The sequence below is a fragment of the Gallus gallus genome, chromosome 2, assembly GCF_016699485.2.
Source record: "Gallus gallus isolate bGalGal1 chromosome 2, bGalGal1.mat.broiler.GRCg7b, whole genome shotgun sequence".
In the NCBI taxonomy this organism is placed as follows: Eukaryota; Metazoa; Chordata; class Aves; order Galliformes; family Phasianidae; genus Gallus; species Gallus gallus.
The window spans coordinates 132,643,319-132,668,152 of NC_052533.1; the positions used below are offsets into that span (position 1 = coordinate 132,643,319).

At 32.0% G+C, this 24,834-nt stretch overlaps 1 protein-coding gene across 6 annotated transcripts in view; it reads right to left on the reverse strand.

Annotated features, from left to right (window-relative positions):
• The window catches only part of CSMD3 (CUB and Sushi multiple domains 3), a 567,558-nt gene that overhangs the window by 40,912 nt on the left and 501,812 nt on the right, over positions 1 to 24,834 (reverse strand). For all 6 annotated transcript variants that reach the window (XM_040695846.2, XM_015283035.4, XM_040695845.2 and 3 more), the window contains 9 exons: positions 23,120 to 23,308; positions 22,552 to 22,698; positions 20,038 to 20,226; positions 14,043 to 14,228; positions 12,505 to 12,699; positions 11,903 to 12,076; positions 5,353 to 5,526; positions 3,670 to 3,843; positions 1,372 to 1,557 (listed from right to left, as the gene is read on the reverse strand). In XM_040695846.2, the coding sequence (XP_040551780.1) occupies positions 1,372 to 1,557; positions 3,670 to 3,843; positions 5,353 to 5,526; positions 11,903 to 12,076; positions 12,505 to 12,699; positions 14,043 to 14,228; positions 20,038 to 20,226; positions 22,552 to 22,698; positions 23,120 to 23,308 (1,614 nt within the window). The remainder of the gene's footprint in view (positions 1 to 1,371; positions 1,558 to 3,669; positions 3,844 to 5,352; positions 5,527 to 11,902; positions 12,077 to 12,504; positions 12,700 to 14,042; positions 14,229 to 20,037; positions 20,227 to 22,551; positions 22,699 to 23,119; positions 23,309 to 24,834) is intronic.

Sequence of the window (24,834 nt, forward strand, 5' to 3'; positions counted from 1 at the left end):
TTGCAAAATACACTAGAAGTTGATGGGGTCTTATAAAAATGTACAGTAGCTGCATCACAGTAATTTTTAGTAAGCTCTGTGATTATAATTGTTAAACAACATGGATATGCCTGGATTACAATTCATCAATCCCTTAATGCAAATTATGCAAATAAAGCTGACGATGCTCTTTCAGAACTCTATGTAGTACTTTCATTGCCAAAGGTGAACTTAAAAAAGATTAAAATCAGAAGTAGTAAATTATTTCTGACAATTCTGCATGAAGATTAAGTAAGAAAAAGACAAAAATAGAAAGAAAAAATGTCTGCATCTTTACATACAGTATCTCTTTTTATCTAGAGACGTTACTATTAGTTAAGATTTTTATTTCTGAAACAGCATTGTTTCATCAAAAATGAATGTGAAACAGTTGAAGAATTATAAGATTAATTTTGAATTACTGTTAATCTGCTTATCCTGTCAAAAGTAGAAAAAAAAAATCCAGAACTAGAAATTTTAGCAGTAAGAAGAAATAAATATCAGGTTTTTTGAGAGAGAGGATAGCAAAATTGGAAAATCTTAATTGCTGAAAACAAAAAAAAAGGTAAAATTGAGAACAAATACATAATATATTGTAAATGTCTGTCCATGACTCTTGAACAAGGAATCTTCAACTGTTTTTCCTTTTATCTTAATGAAAAAGCTTTTGGCCTTTCTCAGAGAGAAAACTTGATCCTAAAGTAAAACCTTGTATAAAAGTTTATAGAAAACTGAACAAATAAACCATCCCAGTCAATTAAAAATTTATGAGATATCTGTGGCATCACAGATAGAAAGTTCTTCATGACAAATCAAAAAAACCTCTTTGTGTTGATCCTTTTGCCTTCCTGCCTTCCTGATGAATATGGTTGCATACTGCTCAGGTAGTAGGAAAGCTGAGAAAATCCAAAGGACACTTCTGGTGCTTTTTTTGATGTTTGCCTAATGTATTCAGATAGCTTGATCTTGCTGTTGTCCCAGAAGATGTCCAGAAAGTACTATTGGCATAATCCAATAGTAGGCCCCCCTAGTTTTTAAGATTCAATATGATTGTAGTTTTGTGGTCAATTGAGATGTACTGATAAATTAAATGGATAAGTTCTTCTGAAGAATTCAGAGATTTTTGTTTTCTCTTTATTGCATTTCTCATGATTTCAATGCTATTTACTGCATAAAATAACAATATAAGTGTTCTACTTCAGCTGCCACGGAAACCTTCTTTCATTTTTGCACGAGCAAATATGTATATAAATATGATTATTCTAATGGCTTTTCTGATACTGATAGAAATGTATAAAATAATATCTAGCCCAGTTAACACTCTTAATAGAAGCATACACATTATCTACTTACTAATGCATTCAGGCAGAGGTTTGTCCCAATGACCATTTGGTTGACAAACTAAAACTGAAGAGCCAAATAAAAAATAACCAGGATTACAGTCATAAAATACCACTGTGCCATATGTGAAATTTCCATGTTCTATTTTACTCTCTCGTATGGAATTTGCAGGAATTCCAGGATCGGAACAATTCACCACTAAAAAGAGAAAAAAGTATAGATTTCAAGTTACTAAAATAGTCTTCACATGGCCTCCTATCCATTGAATGAGAAACTTGCAATGTTTCAAATGTGTTAATACCTTGATTTTATTATAATTATAGAGAACTAGGAAGATGGTATCAAACTTGCAGAGGCTAAAATCAGGGGAAACAAAAGGAAATGATTATTCACAGTAAGATGATACCGTAAAAGTCTTTGCTGCTAAAAGTGAATATTCAATTAATTCCCTTTCCTTTACTGAAATTTTGCCCACAGCTGGAAAGAGGTTACAGGGTAAATGTGCCATTAGTCTAACCCACACAACAATGAAAATGTACTTATATGCCTATACTAACATTCTGATGACTTATCACACCTTTGAGACAGATTTTTTGAGCTAAAGGACAGATGGTCAGATAGTAATGACAGTGGCGATGCTTCCAGGACAGGGAAATATCCCAACAAATACATACAAACTCATAAAAATATGGGTAAACTTTGATGATTAGGAATATTATTATTACTCTTAATTATTCATTACATTAGGTTTGATACACAGTATCATTAGATTTTGATAAATAGTAAAATACTGATTTTTTTTTTTTTTTTTGGCAGCGTACAGCTGTCTGGTGAGACATGGTACATTACAAACACCAGTAATGATGTACTACATGAAGTTGGTTCTTCTTATTTTTAAAGTCTTTTCTAACAACAGTAGATTTGAGGTTGTGTAAAATTTCAGAAAATTGCCTTATCATTTTTTTTTAGTCTCTGATCCCTACATGCCAGTATAATATCAGACAGTTTTGCACATTACTGTGCAATACTCAAACAACAAAATTATTTATAGTAGCCAGACTGAAAATTGGATTTATTAGTTACCTTTAATCCACAATAAATGTTTACTATTGCAAATTAAAAAAATAATTACCTCTCAACAACAAATTGATCCTTGGAAAATAAAGTTCTGTCCACTACCACTTAAGGTAAAGTGATTGAAGGAAAGTAAGTGAAGGACATTTAGTGAAAGAAAAACAACATATGAATACATAAAATAATTTAGAATCTTAGAATCTGATTATGGTTTAAGTTGGAAGAGACCTTAAGGATCATCTAGTCCAAACCCCTTCTGCAGGACGTCTTTCACTAGATTTCTCAAACTCCGCTCAACCTCACTTTGAACATTTCCAAAGATAGGGCGCACACAATTTCTCTGAGCAACCTGTTCCATTGTTTCACCACACTCATCAAAAAATGGATTCTCTATCTACAACCTAAATCTACCCCCTTTCAGTTTAAAGCTGATACCTCTTGTTCTATCCTCATTAGGACTGGTAAAAAATATATATCTATCTTTCTTACAGAAAAAAATGACCCAACTCTCTCATTCTGCCTTCATATCTTCATAAAGAAGTTGCTTCAGCTCTTTGGTCATCCTTGTGGCTCTCCTCTGGACCAACTCCAACTGTCTGTGTATTTCATATGCTGGGGGCTCCAGAGCTGTATGCAGTACTCCAGATGTGGTCTCATGAGAGCGGAGTAGAGGTGGAGAACAACCTCCCTCAACTTTCTGGCCACACTTTTGATGAAGCCCAGGATATAATGGGCTTTCAGGGCCAAAAATGATTTAGAGTACTGGGAAAGAAACCAAATGGATTACGACAATGAACAAGGAAAAAAAAAAAAATAAAATAAAAAGTTGGGTAGAGCAGTCAGATACATGGAAATGAAACAGGGGAAAAAAATACATCTTCCAGTGTAGTTTTAGAACTATACTGGCTAAAAATGTAGTGTATTATTTCAGGATTTTAAAAAGTTCATCATCTTCTCTGCATAATCTTGCTTAAGAAACTTGTAAAAATTATTTTACAAAATCTACAAAAACTGCAAACACATAAAAACGTTTCTCTGCAACAGCTGTCCTGATAACTTTCTGAATATAAGAGAGACCTAACTGAAAAATGAAACATGAATGAATTACATGATTCAGACAGTAAGACATGCTTTTTTAATGCACATTTTGTCTTGATCATGTCCCTTTGCCTTCAGTTTATTTTCCAAGCTTAATTTTCCAACTGAGTTTGAAATCTGTAAATGCTTACTTCATACCTTTGCATATTGGAGGTGGGTGGCTCCATTGTCTATTAGCCTGACAGTGTGCTTTGCTTGGTCCTTGCATAACATAGCCAGTATTACATGAGAATGTCACAACGTCATTGAAGTTGAAACCATTTCCACTTGTTCTTCCATAAATTGGACTACCAGGGTGACCACAGCTAACAGCTAGCATAGCACAAAACAAAGGCAGAGCATGCTGTTATCAGATTTCATTTTAAGTTATATGTTAGTTTTAACATACACATATTTGTATTTTTTCCTTGTAGATGATTGTAATAATGCTAAGAGAAATGTACTCATAGAATATAAATGGAATAAATTTTTAGCACCAACAAAAAAGTGAAAATGGTCTTTGAAAACTATTACAGCATACACACAAGTTACAGCATATTGTATGAATACAGTATAAAAGTTAAATGGAATTTTATATGTTCCATTAATGTCATTAAGTATTTTTGCTTTATTAGTAGTGTTACCTTTGTATTACTGGTATGTATTATCAGAAACTTTTAATATAAGGTAGTATATATATATTTTTCCAAAAACAATAATTATAATGGTGTACTAAACTATTAACATTTATAAAACTGTCAGGTAAATATATTTATTGAGCCACACAGAAATTTTTCTAATTGCACATATAATAGCAATAAAAATTCTTCTTGTGAAAACAAAAGTATGACATTCGCAAGTAAAAATATATTAAATACAAACCTATAAAAATACTACAGTTATCAAAATCTTTCTATTATTCAATCAAAATGCACAGTGAATTTAGAAGTAAAAAAGTCTGAATCACTAAATTTGAATATTAAATCTCAAAAATTCAATTAAAACGTGGGGAAGTTAAGTAAATAAAGAAATGTGAGGCTGTTTGTAAAACGCTTTTGCAAGCTTAATATTTTTTCCAAGTCCTATGTCTTTTTCTGAAATGCTTTATTGCACATTCCCTCATATTCAAGCAAATGCAGAACTAGAACAGGTTGACCATTGATATGGTGGAGTATCCTTTCTTGTAGATCTTCAAAAGCCCTCTGGGTATAGTTGTGGACAACCTGCTTTAGATGCCCCCGCTTGAGCATTGAATTAAGTGATCTGGAGAGGTCACTTCTACATTTAATTAACCATTCTGTGATTCTATTAAACAGTTTTCAGTTGGATTGTGAAAAAAATATGGTCAATTTCTCTTCTGCTAACAGGTCCAATTTTCTTTTTCTCCAGTTCTAACATTGATATCAACTTTTTAATTTACAAATTCCTGATTAATGGAGTCTAATATCCTTGTCACGTGTGTTATCTATAAAGAATAAAGTGTAAAATATAAAACAGTAATGCTTTTATTAATAATAAAGTAGAAATAAAATAAAATTATTGCAGTAGTTTTAAGTATCTCTTTTTCTATGTAAAACAAAGTAAAGACAGTGAACAGTAAAGGTACTGAATTAACATCTAAATGATGAAGTTTTCTGCAACAAAAATGAAGATATAAAAATAGAATATATGCAGGTGGACTAAAATGCATTCAATACAATGATATTACTGAATTACTGAATTTAATGATAGTTGTAATTCATTTGAAAACCCTTATTTTTCTAAGGTCAAAGATACCCTTCATCTTGTCTGACAAGGACATTTCTGTAGCAGAAATCAGTACGCATTGTCACGCTTACTTACGCACACAAGATGGAAGCTGACCAGACCAGTTGTGATCCTGTTGACAGATCCTTACAGAAGAACCAATCAACCGAAAACCGGGACTGCATTGGTATACAACTGTGTCTCTATACCCATAATTTTCTCCAATTACTTGACCATTGACTATAAGATCTGGAATACCACAGTGACCAGCTAGATTTTTCAAAGTAAATGATAAAAAACAAAAATTGTCAGTAAATATGTCAGAGAAATTTTAAATATAGCTCTTAATTTACAACAAAGAAATCTTCCATTCAAACAATCAAGTGCTTATTTCTATTAACTTGGGGAAAACTGCAGTATTATACAGTATAAACAGATATAATTCCCATCACAAAAATAAAACCACACACACCATAAATTCAGCATTCTTCCAATGGAAATACATTTCTTTAGAAAACTTAGTACTGAAATCTGCCTTTCTCACACATTAGTCTCAAAAGAATCCCAAACATGAATTTGTTTAGGCTAAAGACAACAATATCCAGTTATCCTACAACTACATCCAAATGCCCTGTCAAAAACCTATCTATGTTTTGGCCTAGTCTTCAATCTTACATTTTTAATCTAGAGGTGGAGGAAGAAAGTAAGTATGTGTCTTTTTTTTTTCGTTTTTTTCTTACTGAACTTAAAAATACACTACAGTTCACCAATTAACTTGTAAGATGGAAATGATGTCACATGACAGAGAACTCAAAATAAAATAAAATACAATACAATACAATATGGAAAGCAAGTAGTGTTACAACTAGTACTTAAGTTTAAGTGGAAAAAAAATTACTGGACACTCAAACTCCTTTGTTCCCCATTTGTCATATAATTCTAAAGAAAAAAAAAAAAAATCAAACCCCTAAAGCCATGAGGTTGCTAGTGAGAAATTTAGAGACAAAACTGTTTGTCCTTTCCTTTTAACTTTGGAGCCTTTATAATGCTCTGATGTTTTTTTCTCTGTCTTTGAAGGTTAGAAACTTCCCATAGGAAAAAAAACAAAAACAAAAAAACACACATTGGCAAAGCTGAGATTTTCTTGCCTCTGGAAGCTTAAGTCTCATGGGGGATTTTTATGACTAAGAGATGTAAAAAAAAACTAGTACATAAACAAACAACAGCAATAAGGTTTGGCCCTACTGGTTTAGTTTTCAAAACATCATCTGACATGTTGGTGCAGCTTAGTATGTTTGCTAAATAAGGTATACATAACAGTATACATAGTTCCTGAGTAGAGAACATTTGAGAACATAAATGAAATTTGCACTGTTTTATGCATCTGAATAAATTCTCTCCATTATAATAATGTGAGATACTAATATTTTTCTGGAAGCAATTTTACTTGCTTTATTTTCTTACTCTGAAAATCTATAGACCTGATCTCCATCAAAGGAAATTAATTAAAATCTTTCCCTTACAGTAATTGCTATCATTACTTTTCCAAAGGTATGGAAAAAGTAGGGGAGGGGAGGGAAGGGAAGGAAAGGAAAAACAAAACACTGAGATCTGGAAGAATCATTATTACTTAGTCTTCTATTATATTTTTTTTTCTGTTTTTTTGTTTGTTTGTTTGTTTTTCCACAGATTCCATGATTCTGTGATTCAAAATCAAGGTGTTAATTCATTTTTCTCATGAATATTAATAGAATTCTTCACTTTAGTCATTTATCTCTTAAGATACTTGTGGAGAAAGGAATTCCAAAATGTTCATTACAAATTAAACACATGCCCGTAATTATTATTGCATATTCATGTCATTTTCATGGATCAGTTCTGCTGGCTTTTGCTTTATGAGACTTCTACTTTAAAATTTTATTTTAATGTAGTTATATCAAATATATTTTTTCATTTGAATATTATTTTGAAATGAATCTCACATAATGCAATGAGATACCTAAATTATTCCTCTTAAGTGCATTCAAGTTCTAAAACAGTTTAGAAGCTAAGCTTTGCAGGTTGATTGTTTTCACTGGGGACTCAATGCAAATACTGCAAACTGGGTATCATACTGAGAGAGCTCTCTGTAAATGTGAACAAAATCTGCCAGGAAAAAAAAAAAAAAAAAAAAAGCAGAAAACTGAAAACAAAAGAAATTAGAGAGCAAAGGACTGCTGAGAGTGCTGCTGGGAGAACAGAGGCAAATGTTGTCTCCTGTTTTTTGTTTCTCTTGTGTGCCAGGAAATTTATTTTGCAAATAGATCAGAAAAAAAAATAAGAATTAATAATTCTACTTTTAATTTTCACTCCTTTTTGTGCAGCCAACAAGACACTGAATATTGACTTACCATGGATGAAAGATTAATAGCACTATTATTATTCAACAGATCACTTTTTTTTTTTAATCCCCACATTAATATTCTAGTTCTAAGAACAATTACAAGCAAATGATACAATACAAATACAACTCTTAAGCAAAAAATGTTAAGCAAAATCTCCATCCAAGAATTAGGTTATGATAATTACTAGTATTAAAAAAAAGAAAAAAGAAAAAAAAAGAAAAAGGAAAAAAATTCTAACATCCTTGTAGTATATAAGTTGACTTCACATGACTAGAATTCTAGAATGCTCTTGCTCTTAGTATAGCCTCGTTCATTTTCAGTTTCTTTACTTCAGTGCATAAGACTGGGTTCATTCCAATATTACTATGAAACAGCTATGAAAGACCTACACAGCAAGGCTGTGAATACAGCTGAGGCCCGTAGATCATAATGCAAACTGTAGGTTAAAATACTGAATCAGAATACATTATTTTTTTTTTGTGCAGGCAATGGGTGAACTATGAAGAATAACATTCAATGGGAATGTTTTACTTAGTAGCATATATTAGGGGAAATAAGGTCTACAACATCATCAGTTTCTACTCTAGGATAGCTTTTGAAAAGTAATTATAGAGAAACTAGAACTGGGCCAAACCAGCCCAAAAACCGTTGACAAAATCATAGTACTGAAATGACACTGCTGTTATTTTGCATAAAAAAAGATGAAATGTATCCCAATACCACTGTATGGAGTGTGTGAAAAATGCTGACATTTAACACTCTCTAATCAAATTAGCTTTTTTTCCTGCTACCTTTCTCGGTCTATTAAAACTCTATTAGTGATGTACACAAAACACACTTCCCATTTTTTTATTGATCAAATAAACTCCATTTCAGTATTTAAATTCAGATAGATACTTAGCATTTTATAAAGACAAGTATTAAATCTCCAAACAAATCTTTACAATAACACCAAGACTAACAGTAAGTTTACATCAGGTATCCTCTTTCAGGTTGGGCAGACAGCTGAAAATAATCTATCCTTTTAATCTTATTTTTACACATTTTTCATTATATACTATGATCAAGCACATTCTATGTATTTCTTCTCTGGAAAAAAAGGCTAGTTTTAATAACTAGCTAATGAATGACATTAAAAAAAGAACACTAATAATAATAAAAAAACAAAAGCCCAAGATTTTTTCTAGTTATAAAAATATATTTTGTCATTGCCGTTTTTGTTAGTATTTTATTATTTGAACTTTTTTTTCCTCATTATGTAGAAAGAATAAGAATACAGATCCAGAACTCAGTTTCTCACTGCATTTTGCTTAACCAAGATCATGACATTAATATGACTACTCCCATAGTACTGTACTGTAATTTAGGTTTTCTGAACAAAATGGGTCAAAAGTACAAATAAAAAAGACAGACTTTCATAAACCCTTTTAGATCTCTCAGGTCTCATTACATGACTAATTTATACTTAAAATTACTCATTAACTTTTAGGGTAGAACTACACATTATCTGAAGTACCAAGCTGACGTATAGCCGTATCTAGGAGTCGGTACAACCTTAACCTACCTACAATAATAGACAGAATTTCCTTAAATGTCTCTATCCCTGTTCCAGTCTGCTGAAAAAATAATCTGCTGTCCTCCTGTTTTACAGAGGACCAGATAGAAATGCAGACCACAGCAAGTTTCCTTTGGTCCACTTTTTTTATGTGGCTCCAAAATATTTACAGTATTAGGCACGTATACAAATCTTAAAGCATTTTTATTGCCACCAACTAATTCTCTCCCATTCTGTACTTGAACTCTTTGTGCCTTCTAGCCTTTTCTTCCTGATACAAGGATGCTGGAATTGAGGTGGTAGTTTCTTGGGTGCTCTGCACCCGTTCAATCCAACTGATGACAGCTTCTTACATAAATATAAAAAAATGAATTAAATAAAAAAATGCGATGATCCAAAAGAAAGGCAGTTGTATTAAATGTTCTAATTTTCTTTGCCAAACAATGTCTCCTAAGATTCAGTGCCCATAAAATACTATTCTTCTCCTTGAAAGAAAAGAAATAGCAATGGAAAAAGTGAGAGAAAACAGGACTGAAAACTATTCACTATTCATATTTTTTTCTAACTGCATATAGATGTGATGAAAATTAAGTTGTCTAACATAATAACTAAATGAAAGACTGGAGCTGAACTTTTGAAAAAATAGCATGAGTTTTTAAACTGAATACCTGGAGAATTTTATTATTTTATCTTCTATGATTTCATTAATGTTATCTAAGTGTTAAAGGAATCATCAGCACTTCAAAGAGAAATACACTGGTAGCCAATTGAATCCAAGCATGACTATATTTTTCAGCAAGTAAAAATATAAAACCCCTCAGATAAATGCTCAAAAAGGTCTATGACTATGAGGTGAAAAAAGGGTTTTAGAAGTACAAAAGGAAATTATATTTTTTTCCTACTTTTATTCACTGCTTGAAAACAAATGTGAGAATTTAATCAAAGTTTGCATAGAAATAGCATTTCTCAGATCATCTCAATACATGCTCTGTAGATCTTCCTCCTGTATTTTATCTCCTTTCTCCCATATGCTACCACATAGCATTCCCTTGGTCAGGTGACCTTTCCCCTTATTTCTTGATGCCTGCCCAAGAATTCTACATCTCTTTTGTTGCTTTTCTTCCATCTCCTACATCTTCCAAAAACATTTTCTTTCTCAACCTTCCTAAACAAACAAATGTATCTTCTCATTTGTAATTAGCAGAACCCATCCCTTTTATGTCATATTATTTACTGAAGGCACAAGAACTAAACTCAGGTTGAGTCTTTCCAGAAATCTCAGCCCTGCACAGTGATGTAAATCAACAGGGTCGATGCAAGAGCAACTATGTTAGCCAACACTGTTTCCCTTTTATAAATTTTCTCAGCCAGTAACACTAGTTTTTAAAAGCTGTATATGTTTGGGGTTTTTTTGCATGCTATATATACTATATTCAATTTCTGAAGTTAAGGTTGTTTTTTTTTCTCTCCTCTAATTTTTTACATTTCTACAAACGTGAGTAGCTATAGCCATTGCAGATAAACTCTTAATTATGAAAAAAACATTGGCACGTTTTGACTACATGTGTATTATGGTGTCCAAAATCTGCAAGGTTGAAAAAGCTAAAGAAAAGCACACATAAGTAGCTTCTTTTTTCTTTTCCTCCTCCGCTAAATAGTTTTCACAGTAAAAGGGAAACATAAGAACGTCCTGTTCCCTTCAGCTATTTGTCAGGAAATCTTCCAGCTTGATAAGCACCACTTTTGCTCATTCATGAGTCATTCAGATTAAGCTTAAGTGAGGATTTATACCAACCAAGTGATGCTGAATTACTAAAAGAAAACTATCTGGGGCAAACAGCAGTCTAAAAGGTCTAACAGCAGTCTTCACAAAGAACAAAAATCTGCATTACACACTTAACGTGTATATTATTTCAGATTCTTCTAAAAATCTCCATTTACAGATGTTCCTTTATATTTTCATACTTGTGTCTTTCATTTTACTTTCTAAAACTGGGACAAAATCACCACTCTGATTTCCACTAAAACTATAGTTGCATATAAAGTTAATATCAATGCCTCTACACTTATTACTCAAATCATATTAACAGATAAAGAAATAAAACAAAATACTAAATAATTAAAATGAAATACTGCAATTGTTACATTATTCATGTGTTCCTTTTTCATGAACAGCTTAGGGTCTGATGTCTGAGTATTTAAAATAAGTGAAGATGGCTAAACAAGTACAACCGAAGGGTTTTCAAGTTCTATACACCATACCTGGAGAGTGATTTTTCTGTCAGAAATAAGGCTTAAGTGCTCGTGTTTGTGTTTCCATGTATTCATATTTTTTATTGTATCTTTTGCAATTGTACAGATTAATTCTGTAACATTCACTAAGTTCAGGTCTACTATGCAGTTATTTTAATAAGGTTATATATTAAAGCTGACAGATCTGAAATCCATCAGTCTTGCTGTGTATGTATAGATCTATCATAAAGCCATACGGAGTGGTACAGTGACACAAAGTTTGCTTGTGTGGCAGATACTGAAAAAGGGAATCATTTTGTGGAAAGTTTAGCACAGTTATTCTTTGATAAGAAAAAGCAATAACTTAGTATCTATACTTGGAAGGGTAACAGAAGGAGATAGGTTGACTAACTTTACTTACTTTTGTCTGCTACAGAGAAAGAAAATAGGCATGCCAAGACAACTGTACCCATACCTAAACATCTGGTCTCAATTCCACTCCAGAGTCCAGAGGACAGACATTCCCTCACAGCAGAGCCAACAAGCATGTATCCTGAGTCACAAGTAAATATAGCTGTAGATCCATATGTGATTTGAGTTCCAATCTTATTTCCATTTGGAGGTGTAGGAAGTTCTCCACAAGAAATAACTTTATAAAAGCAAAAGAGAACAGAAATTTATACGTGTATATCACAAAGATATATGCAGAAATATGCATATGCATATGATTCTATGTAACATTAATCAAACAGCTAAATAAATGTTGCAGCCTGAAGTATTGTCTGCTATGTAGAAGAACTCTGTATACAAAGACTATTATTGCTGCTCCTCCCTCCCCCCCCAAAATACTCTACTAGAATTGAAAATAATTTTACAGAGAAAATTTATATTTTATTGAAAAACAAACAATTTTTAGAACAATATTAATTGCTATTAAACTATGTTAAAAGGTTAAAGATAGGGAAAACTTTTCTAATTAAGTACTTCCAATGTCAAATTAGTTAATTACCAACTGGGCAAAATAAAATATTTTAATCTGCAATCTACACAGCAGATATAGATCCAACATTTACTCACTTTGGCAGTAAGGTCTCTCATTTCTCCAGCTCCAGGTGCCATTAGCAAGACACTCAATAGATGCTGGTCCCAAGCCATAATACCCTGGATCGCAGCTGAAAACTACTTTTGTTTTATACTCATAATGTGAGCCATTCACTATTTTCCATCTTCCATGCTCCAGTGTAAAAGAATTGATGCTTGGACATGTAACAACTTCCGAATGACAAAAACACATAGTTATTTGTAGTTCAGTACAAGCAAATTACAAAAATCTGTTGTTATTAATTTAGAAATAAAGGTTAAACATGGCGACATAACGTTTGAAGAATAATGCTGTATTTAAAGTTCCGTTGGTTAGCAGCTTACACTTCTCTCATTTATTATTGATGATTAGTGACTTAGAGCAGTGACTAGAATATGCTGGGCTACACAGTTGGTGTAGATAAAATCTATGCCAGAATTGAATTCATTATAGATTTATAGTTAGGAAATTGATATGACATGTTATATCAGATATCAAAACCTTTATTAAAATACCAGGGAAACTTAAACATTGGAATTATTTTTTACACAGATGAACTATATAAGACCTTAAATACTTGGAGAGGCTGCACAGCAGTGACATGTTAAATAATATTCACATCAAGAAAGGGATTTCAGCAGCAACATGTCTTTTATCTCATGTCCGAATTCTACGTGTATCTCCTCCAAAAGCAAGTGAAAAAATATTCTTCTACTACCCTAATCTAATAGAAAAGTTAGGGAGCGTAAAATTTTCCCTTGATCAAAAGAAAAGACACAGAGGAAAATCTTTGGTGGATATTGCTTTCTTTCACTCTGTTAACTTTGTTTCTTTAGGCAGAGGAAAAGGCATGAGGTAATGCATTTACAGGAAGAAGACAAAAAAGAAAAAGGGAAAGCCCTTGCAAATTAATCCAGAGTATGTTTTCTTCCTGTTTCTAAAATTCATTGGGTGAAATAATCTCAATTTGCGTGAGCCATTTCTGTATTGCTATATCACTCTTATAGTCACCTGGATTTTCATATCCACTTTGAAGTTATCCACTTCTTAGAACTGAGCAGGCATTTTCTCTTCAGTGACGTTTCCCAGAATTTAGATAGTGTAGGGTTATAATGATAGGCTAGATATAAATAATCAGCAGTAGTTTCAAAGAAGCATCCCAGAATACCAGATACTTTGGAATTACAGATAGTAAATAGAGTTTATGAACAGTATATAAACATTTCAGTTCTCACTGTAGAGCTGATTTTTATATAAACCACTGCAACCATTAATTTTGATTTATCAGAAAATTAATTATCACTTGAATATGTTCAGTAATCTGTAGGGTATTTATTCCACCACCATAGAATATTTCAGTATATTCTCAAATACACATTTCAAATATATACTTCCCAATAATGTAATAGCAGCAATTACACATAAAGTATCCTGAAAGCTGAAAGCTTAAGTGACATGGTGTTTTCTACTTCTGATAAATAAACATAATGTACAGTCACATTCTTACTAGATTTTTTTTTTGCATGTTACTTACCTACACAGCGAGGTGTTTTATTGTGATTGCTCCAGGTACCATCTGGCTGGCAGGCTGCAGTAGTAAGTTCCTTGGAAGATAGTCTGTACCCATCATTGCAAAAGTAAGTAACACGGGTGCCAACTAAGTAATCTGTAGTTAATATCCCGCCATTTACTGGAGCTTTAGGAATTCCACAAGATATCGCTGATTAAAGAGAAAGGCATAGTCATTGTATCTGTTCTTCACTGTGAGTTTCTTCTTGTCTCAGAGGCTTTATGTACTGTAATGTCAATAATCATAAATTCATTCAAATGTTTTTTAACTCATTAATGTGAATTTTAAGTCTACAAACAATCTCCCTTAAAATTTTAGGGAATGAAATCAGAGAAAATTTTTGTCTACTGATGGGAGTTAAAAAAAAAAAAAAAAAAAGAATCATGGTTCATAACCCTGCAGCTGTTCATTCAAAATGGCGAATATAATTGAAGAAGATGGAATAGACAGTATCTGGGAAAGTAGGACCGTCATGGCTGAATGAATAAAGCACCTGACTAAGGCATCAGAAATCTAGTTTGTACTTTGGGTTTCTCAGATATAATATGTAACCCCTGGCTAACACTAATATTAACTTTCAACATTATACTTTTCCTCTTGCAAAGAAGGAATAATGTACCCTTCGTGTTTTAAATTAGCTAATGAAAATGCAAGCCCCTTTCCCCACCAAATATATGTATATTATTATTCAGCAGAGAGAAAGCACAAAAATATTCTTTAAAAATACCTTGTTTGAGAAATAAAAAAAAAAAAGTCTTTTCCACACTTTAACAGCAAACATATAATGTAAATCTGATCCCCAAAACAGGGCTTAGGCACTTAATTCTTAAGTACTTTACTTTGAAGTAGAATCTTGAACAGTAAGAGATTATCCTACCTAAGAGTAGCTATGGAGAATCAAGCCTCTCAGACTATGTACATTTCATTGGAAACTAGTGATTAGTTGTTGCCTTTTTTGTGAGCTCGTCTGATGAAAGACAAATTTGCTTCACAAGCAATGTAACATTATAGCTCTGTACCAAAGTTTAATGATCACAGCTGAGACACAGGTAAAGCACTAAAGCTATCAAAGCTAGTAGAACAAATGCAATAAAATAAATCCAAAAATATTCTTGAATTTTCATATAAAGAAACTAGAGATTACATGTAAAGTTAAAATACAGGACATAGTGTGACAAAAAGACCACAGAAAACAATGATTAATTTGCTCACTGTCTTCTTAATATCTTATGGCTATCATAGTATATACTGGAAATTAGAGAGAGAGATTTTTAGAAGAAAAGAAAATGAAATTAGGAGATGGTGAAGGCTCTAAGAATCACGAAATTCTATGAAATCATGAACCTAGAATGACCAAAAGTGACAAGTTCATGAAACATAAGGTCTATTTTCTAATTTTTACTAAACATCTGAGAGGACTTTATTATTTCACTCAATACCAACAAAGAAAGAAACAGCCCTCATGATACTAAAATGAAAACATGTGACATAAATGGTGTTTATATCATCTCAAATTTCTCAACAACTTTGCAGCTGGAAAATTAGGCAGGCCTGTCCATGCTCTTTCCTTCAAAATTATATGTAATGATAAACAGAAGTTTCAGGCCATATTGAAGTTGCCAGAACTAAATTCACTGCCAGTTACATCAGCGCAGCATAATATATATATCCACCCCAAAAAACTTTTTTATAGATCAGCAGCTGCTGCTTATGATCCAGATACTGAAAAACATATCATAGTGCACTACATGTTCACATACTGCAGATCATCTTCCTGCAATCAGCATTTATATATATATAATATCTAACAGAGATGTTTTATATCTGCCACTGAGATTAATGACTCCTTTGAATACCTAAGATCTCCATTAGTTCCTTGATAAAATTTGAATCATATTGTTCACATAAAAACAATCAATCTGTTGGCATAAGCAAAATATATCTTTCCCTTAAAATTTTTAAGAAACAAGCTTTATCCTAGCATACTGAGTCTTTATAAACAATCTTTTATGTAAACAGAAAGAGATACTAATGAATCACTTAGTGATATTTTTAGTTTTCTGAAGTTATGAGGTGAATTTTCCTTGGATGAAACAGCCGCTTTTAAGTTAAAAATGTGAAAACATCAATAGAAGCTATTGACATATCCAAAAAACTTGACAGAAATAAAAAAAAGGAAAAATACAGAATATCCAAATTATCTAAAAAATAAATATATCACTGAAATGTTTGGTCATTATTTATTAGCATAGATAGTATAAACCTTGTTTTTGCTGATCAATGTTATAATTGTAATCATATCTGAAACAGATCCATTCCATGATCATGACCTTCAGAATACAGTTCCAACTACAAAGATGCACATGCAGCCTTCTGAAGAACCCAACTTTATCAGTTACTGAGGGTCATCACATTCTAAAGACTCATCTATAATAAGACGTTCAGAAAATATTTTTGGTCTTGGAAAAAGCTCTCAAATATCCTTTATTAAAAGTTATGTCACAGTTAAGAGTTTCTGTGTTTACAATTTCCCAAACTCAAATCTGACTATTCACCCTATAAAAGAACTTTGACTCCTTGATTTGCTCTGATTCATTTAATAACAACAATTAACAGATATAGCTTCCTTTCATATCTTAGGGATATGTGGAATAAAAAGAAAAGTATTGATGATGACATCCATCTAGAGCTGATAACACTCATCAGGAACAACACAAACACAGGCAATACTACTGAAACCATACAGTAATAAACTCTTCTGAACTTAACAAATTGGATTTTAAACCTGTGAAGAATTAAGAAGTTTTATGAAAAGTTTTCTGTAAAGTGCCTTACAAATCACTTTTAAAAATTAAGCTGTTTCTTTGGCATTTAAAATGTTACTGAGTTTTCACACTTGTCCCATTACAGTCAGGCATTTGGGAATAAAAAGAATATTTTATAATGAGAATAGAAATTTTTTAACTTAACTATAGCTGTATTAATTGTTCTCATGCATATTAACATGACTAACTCAAACCTATACCAATGCCTAAAAAATGTAAAAGTAGAAGGCTTTACACATTATATGCTTTTCCAGACAATAAATATAAATTTACTGACAGTACATATAGATTTATTTTAGCATCATTTTTAAGAAATGTACCACACTTTCACAATAAGATTCCTTTAATGTACCTCTACATAAGCAGAATGGTTAATTTCTAGAAGATAGAATAGTAAATTCTTTTTCTTTAATTTGTATTATTGTCATTATACAGTATTAGAGTTGGAAGCAGTTCCCTTTTTCTTCTTCATGGCATGGGAAGGAACTGTTGAAGGTTTGCTTGAGGCTTTTCTTTTCTATTTCTCACTGCTTCATTGAGTCTTTTCTCTGACTTATGTTAGGCTTTATATAAAATGTAAAAAAAGCCTTCATTTATTTTTAAAGTGCACATCTGGAATATTCAGGTAAAATTCTATAGTGATTTGAGGAATGGCTGATGGTTTCTATTCAGAGGTCCAAAGATCAAGATTTATACTCATATAGATATAAGAATGAGAATGTAACAAAATTGATCTAACATTAACTTATGGATTTGAAAAAAATAACCAACAAAACATGGTAGTCGAAAAGGCTATTGGCATTAATGAACGCCGGCAACAGGAAGGAGTTCAGAAGTGATAACTGTAATTGTACAGATGAAAAATAAAAAAATGTAAAGATAAAGCATTAGTTTAAATGCAGACTAGAAATATCCTGAAAACAGCAAACAAGGAGAAGATTTAGTATAAAAAAAATAATAATTATCTGTGCTGATTGCAGAGGCATCATTAAGGAATTCATAATTTTAGATTCCTCCCTTCCTGTAGGATGATGGCCAGAAACTTATTGTGATCTCACTGGTAATCTTCATTTAGGAGTCAGAAAACAAATAGATCAAAATATGATGCATTACTTATAAAGAAACTGCAAATAACTTTTTTTTTGTCTTTGCACTGCTATATAAAAATGGTCTAATATATTTTATGCTGTGCTAAATGGCTAGTTAGCAGTGGTAATCCTAAATTCAGATGTATGAAACAGCTAATTAAACTGCCTTTGCTAGTTACCCTATAAATGACAGAAAACATAAAGCAGGAGGCAAGATGGGACTTTCTCACTTAGTATTACATGGTAAAATAGGAGGAAAATTATGAAGAATAAAAACAAAGTTTACTGACATTTTAAATTTTAATGGTTAATAAAACAGTGCTAATCCTCTGTATCGTAAGTACTGCAAGTTACAACTGCAAGTACATGCTTAAGATAACTATTTTTATTTAAGTTGTATTCCTCAGTATTAGGGAGAATGTCAAAGCCCTTATGTCTAGTAAATATCCTCTGTTGAAGAACATGAGAGATATTTACCAATGTTCTTAATACTTTGATGCAAGAGTTAATATCAGTCTTCTGTATCATCTGGTCATGGGGATAATCTTCAGCTCAACAAAGCAAAGGAAAGTTTAGATACTTCAGTTCTGTATGGAATCAGATTAGTTCTGAGGGTTTTTACAGCAATCATGTGTCTTCAGGTTGAACCTGAGTTGTGAGTTGCAGGCTCATATCATGATCAAAAACCACTTTCAGCACACAGGGACTTGATGAAAAAGTTTAAAGATGTTCATATAATTCAAATTCAAATCAAATTCATAATTATATTTTTTTATTACTTAATCAATATGTATTAAATAGCATATATGAAATAATTTTTATTACACCTACAAACTTTCTTTTTGATAAGACATCTTGACTTCTGATATGTGTTTTTTTTTTTACATTCCCCATTATTTCAGATATCTAGTTAACAGTCTGATCAAGTTCCACAAATAGCTGTCATGAAAGCAGCCCTTGTATCAACTGACTAGGAAAAAAAGCTAAACAATTATGTTTAGCAAATGCATAGCATGTACTTCCATTTTTTTTTTTACAAATACAGGCATAGATGCAATTCAAAGGCTTATTTTCAAAAAACACTTCTTGGAAATTAACTTGAAGCATTCAAACAGCATTTATTTCCACTGGTCAACAGGAACAAAATTTATGCAAGTATCTAGTTGAAACACCATACTAAGATTTTGTATGAATGATCTGTTGCTTCTGTGAACATGTGATTTGTGAAGTCTAAATGAATATAACAGTGGTTTTCACCAGCTTATGAAAGAGAATAATGTAAATTCTTTGATAAACAAAATTCTGAACAGAAGTTACAAACCAGAACTGCATTTTTCATGAAAAAATCATTCTAATGTTTCATTGGAGAGTGAAAGATGGAAGTTATTAGCAGAGTAACATTCTTCTCAGAAAAGGAAGAATTAAAATACAATTACAATGGGTGTGAAATAATCATTTTTCTTAAGGGAAACATGTTTTGCTTTTATAATCCACAAGTAACTAAATATGAAACCATTGCGGATAGGACTATGAGACATAAGACTTCAATTAACCTGATTAATTCTGTTTTAAATCTCAATGCAAACCTTGAAAGATTAGAATGGTTTCAAAAGTAATGATGTTATTGACCAGTTTCCTATTCTTGGAAATGTAGCAAATTTTGAGTCTTCTAAAAACATTCCTTGATCATGATAAAGTGGCAATTACAGTGAAAAGTAAAATTACTTCTTTAAAGTAGAACCAACACAAAAATACAGGAACTCTAATAACCATTCACAATGTTTTTGAATGATTTCATATTTCAACCTCGTGTCCTTTTTCTCCTCATAATGATGTACACTATTTTTAGCATCTGTCTGCCTTAACAAATTATAACAATCCTCTTAATTAAATGTTGTTTTTTTGTTTCTTTGTTTGTTTGTTTTTTTTCAAAGTTTATTAGGTATTATTCATTTTATGTCAGAAAAAAAACCAAAAAAAACCCAACACCATTTATAATAAAAAAGTAAAATAAAGCTTGTTATATTTTACTACAAAATATTTTACCTTGGCAAGCTGGGACTGGAACATCCCATGAATAATACCCATATGGAGACTTCCTACAAACAGCAGTACTTTTCCCAATGAGCCGAAAACCTCGATCACAGGCCCAGCGAACCATACTGTTGAGTTGTCCACCTGTCTGACTCACAATGAAACCATGTGGCGGGGACTCTGGAGTGCTACAGTAGAGAGCTTTAAACATAAATATTAAATAAATGAAAAATGCATTCAGGATCCAGGTGACAAATCTTGAAAATTCATAGTGAAGTTCATGAACATTTGATAACAAGCTCAGAAAATGTCAGTAGAAGTTGTATTTTGTATCCTGTGACAAAAGTATAAAAGCGCTTCAGGGTTTAGTAGCTTGAGAGGAAGTATAGAGATCTTCTATAACTTTCATAGTTTATTATCTTCTTTTTAAACCAAATAACTCACATAACTTTAGTTTATGATGAAATTTATTGCAATCATATAAATTTCTGTATTATACAAAATTTTTGGAAGAGGGAAACATCAAGGGCATACTATACATAGTTATTTTCAAATAGTCCTTTCCTTTTGGTCTTACTACTTTCAAGTTCTGTGATACAATGAATTGAACTAATAAAAGCTAAAATAGATTTTAACCATATTTATGAGTAGCACCATAAAAACATGGCAAAAACACTGAATCTGCTTTTTTTCTTTTTTTTTTTTTCCTCTTTGTGACTTATTTAGAACACCAGGTAATATAAGAAATCTGTAATTCTTCATAAAAACATTGGAAACATAAAGATCTTTGAGAGGTGCACTTGTTTTAATTTAAAAGGATGTATGTGTTTGAAATCTTCATGACATTAAATGCTCCTTAATTATCATAATGTCATTATGCTTATATTTCTTTTATATCCCTTGTCCATTAAGTCTGTGAATATAACATTACTTCATTTTGGCTGTTTCACCAAAGAACTCCAAAAAAAAAAAAGAAATTTACAGCCTGGTAGGCAGGTTTTTTTTCGTTTTTTTTTTTTTGTTGTTGTTGTTGTTTTTTAGGAATTCAACTTAGTCTCTGATCTTTCTCATCAAGGAGGACCATGAGCTGTTAGTTAAGATGGTCATATGCCCATTCGTAGGAAAGAAAAGTAAGTTGGAAGTTCTCTTCAAAATGCTTTAAGTTTCTTCATGTTTTGATGAAACACTGGTAACTAGACAGAAACTCCATCTGTTCCATTCCTCAGGCAAATAGCAAGTTGCTGCCTCACTTACTCTTTATGACTTCATGTCTTATGACTTGTTTTCTCAGGCAAGGTTTCTTACAATGAGGATGGAATCATATGACTGTTCATTTATTCTTTATCGTAGCAAGCAGCAGAACATGAAGTATATCTATCAGAGCACATACTATGAAAACATTTTTTTTCCTTGCACTAAATTTCTCATGCCTTATACTTTATTTTTATTCTTCATACAGAAGACACTTGTTTCTAGATCCAAAAAGTACTGCAGACAATGAAAATAAGGGTAATATTTTGTGTCTAAGCAAAAGTATCTAACTAAACATCAAAGTCAATTCACCTCTGAGACCTCTGAGAAAACTGTTCTCACCTAAAGGAACAGATGATGATATTGTTTTACAGACTATTGTGCTGAGTCTAATTATTTTCCCGCAATAGAAAAGAAGCTAGAAAGTAAGGAAAAACAAAACAGCAGGCAGAATTTCATATATGTTCTCTGTTGCTTTCTCCACTTTGTAAAGTAAAAATGTATCACGCCGCTAATTTCTCCAGAATAGACAATGAAAATGTTCTATATTTGCTATCTCAAATAATTCTTTTCATTGCTGCATTTCATATCTTTGGTGATGATTAAAAAAAAAAAAAAATCATAGATTTTGTGAATTGCTGCAAATGACAACAAATCTACTCTAGATTAATGATTAAAAAATATGAACTTGTAAAAATAGTACTATAAAATGTTTCCATAAATGTGATTATATAAAAATTACTCTTTTTTTTTAAGCACCATCTTCAAGTTTACTTGAACATATACGATGTTAGTTTTTTATATCTGTTTGCTGCTTCTGTTGAACTTTGAATTAAAGAGTTCAATCCTTCAAGGTCTCGTGTTTTTCATGTTTATCGCTGTTCACTCCTGCCTGTGCCACACCTTAAAAATGTTAATGATGAAATCCATAAAGATCCAGGGTGAAGGGCAGTGGCACACAAATGTAAATAAACAATGAACGAGAGGAGGGGGAGGTTGATTCTTTCAGTTTTTTATTTTCACCCTTTGGAAGTTCTTTGAAACATTTTATTAAATCTCTACAGAGTACATGTGATTGTGTATATCCTGTTTGGGGCATGGAGTTTTGTTCCTCGTGAGATCAGCATCATCCTGTTCACACATAAAACAAACCCGATTTCCTTTTGTTCTGGGCAATTAATATAACAAAATATAACTTATATTATCCTTTTAGTGTAAGTAAATTTGGTCTCTATTGAATTTCTTTACAAGTTAATGAAAAACTTATTTACATACCTATGTACCTTATCCGGAAACCTCTTTTATTTGTGCCATGATCTGCTGACCATCGGAGAAATACCTCGTGCCCATTGCTGGTTATATTGAGAGATGAGGAATAGTCCCCACTGAGAGAAATGAGCAATGGGCTGTGAATATTTGGTCCTTGATATAAGGAAGGAAAAAAAAAACCAAAAAACACAACACCAAGAAGTTACAAAGTCTTAAATAACATACAACAAAATATATATATATTACTATGCATAGAAAACATCTTCCAAGCAAATTGTAAATTAATTTGATTTAGAAATTGATGTAGACAGAACATGTCATGTACTGCAGAGTACTATTTGTACTGAAACAAAATTATTTCTTTCTCATAACTTTTTCAGTACAGTTTTTAAATGCAGTATAAACAAAAGATATTTTTTAGCACAACAAATCCAAATGATTGCTTATTTAATTTTGTATACATAAAATATGGTATGAACAAATAACAGTGATTTGAGATTTTCAATGTAGCTGTAAAGTAAAAATACACTATATAAGAAAAAGAATCATCCAAAATCATGTATTTTATAGTTACCATCAAACACCTCAAGTATATCAAATTCTTTTTCTGTCTGGAAGAATTCGAAGAACATGCTGATATTGTAACCCTTTTCCACAGTAATGGTCCATGCACACATCTGGAGATTTGGGTAGCTGTCAGGATACCCAGGGCTCAGTATTACCCCTGTTGAATCCAGACGCATTTCATTGGCTGGACATAGCACTGTGAAACAGACACGTTATTAAAAATCTAAAGCCTGATATTATTGTTCCATGTGATTTGCAAGACTTCTCTTACTTTAAAAGTTTTGCATTAATCATTCTATTTTCACAAATACAGAAAGACTGAAAAAAAAAAACCAACCCACCAAACAACAACAAAACAACAGCACAGTTAGTAGGAAAGAACCCTGTGAAGTAACGTACATGTAGAAAACAAGCTCTACAACTTTTAGTAGTTATTAACTCATGGCATTTTCTTTCTTTCAATTTCTTGATGATATGACATTCCTGTAGGTTAAGTACTAAATTGTTTCATTGTTCAGAAAGATGAACGGTGAAAATTTTTCCTTAGATTACTATTACTGTCAGCAATAATTTCACCGCATTTCAAACAAATTCTAAATAAAGATTAATCAGTCCCTCCCACAATCTGTCTGCATAAAAGAAAGCAGCAAAAATCTTGAGAACCTCAATCAAGGCTCCAAGAATGCTGATGTATCTAAAATGCACAGTTCACTATTCAGACATGCTGCCTTTGGTGTAGAAAAAAATTTTACAAAAACCTCTTCAGATTGACATTTTGTTACTCACTAGGACTGATGAAACAAGAGGATTTCTGCTAATCCAGCTATCTGTTTTTTTGAATTATAGAAGCCCTTGAAAATGCTACATTATTGCCATTGTGTGCAATAAAAAAATACTTGAAATTTATTTTTCAGTCTCCACACTGTAATCCAATTTCCTTCTTAGCTGTTATAAAACAAAGCAGCAAAGAGAGTTCTTAAAATCAAAGGATTTGACCAGCAGCCAATATGTTGGTGTTATGTTCCTGAATCCTACAGAACCTCAGGCTGACTCTTCTATTTAAGATTGGTGCAACAGTGCACCATACAAATAAAACATTTTGAGCAAATAAATATCAATCAGAAGGAAAAAAAAAAAAAAAGTGACTTTTGCCTCACTTAAAAAGAAAATCACAATTATCGCCCTGGTATACACACACATAACTGCTCTGAAAGTAATGCCTCCTATTTTATTATGTTGAACCATGACGTCGGAAGAGGATGTTGGCAGTAGAAGTTGAAGCTTCCAGCCAATACTCCATTACATTTTATTGCTGTGCAACAGATTGAAGCAGAGGGGTAGTCTGGCAAATGAGTGTCTGACATGGAAGTGCATAAGAAGCAAAGGTGTGCAATTGAATTCTTCCATGTTAAAAAAAGAAAAAAAAAAATTGCACACACTAACACACATCAATGTTTATCGAACATTTATGGAGACCAAAGACTAGATGTCAACACAGTGATGCACTGCATGTTGTGCTTCAGCACTGGCAAAAGAGAGAGTAGATCACCTCTGCTGGTGCAAATTTTTATAAGCACAGCATGCAAGCTCTTGTTCATTGCTGGGGGGGAAAAAAATAAAATCATAGCTAATGATGGTTATTCTGTTGAAATGTTTTGTAGCTGAGAATTTGCTCAATCAAATCTGTTCTTTGTATCTGTTGTAGTTTCCATGGAAATAAAT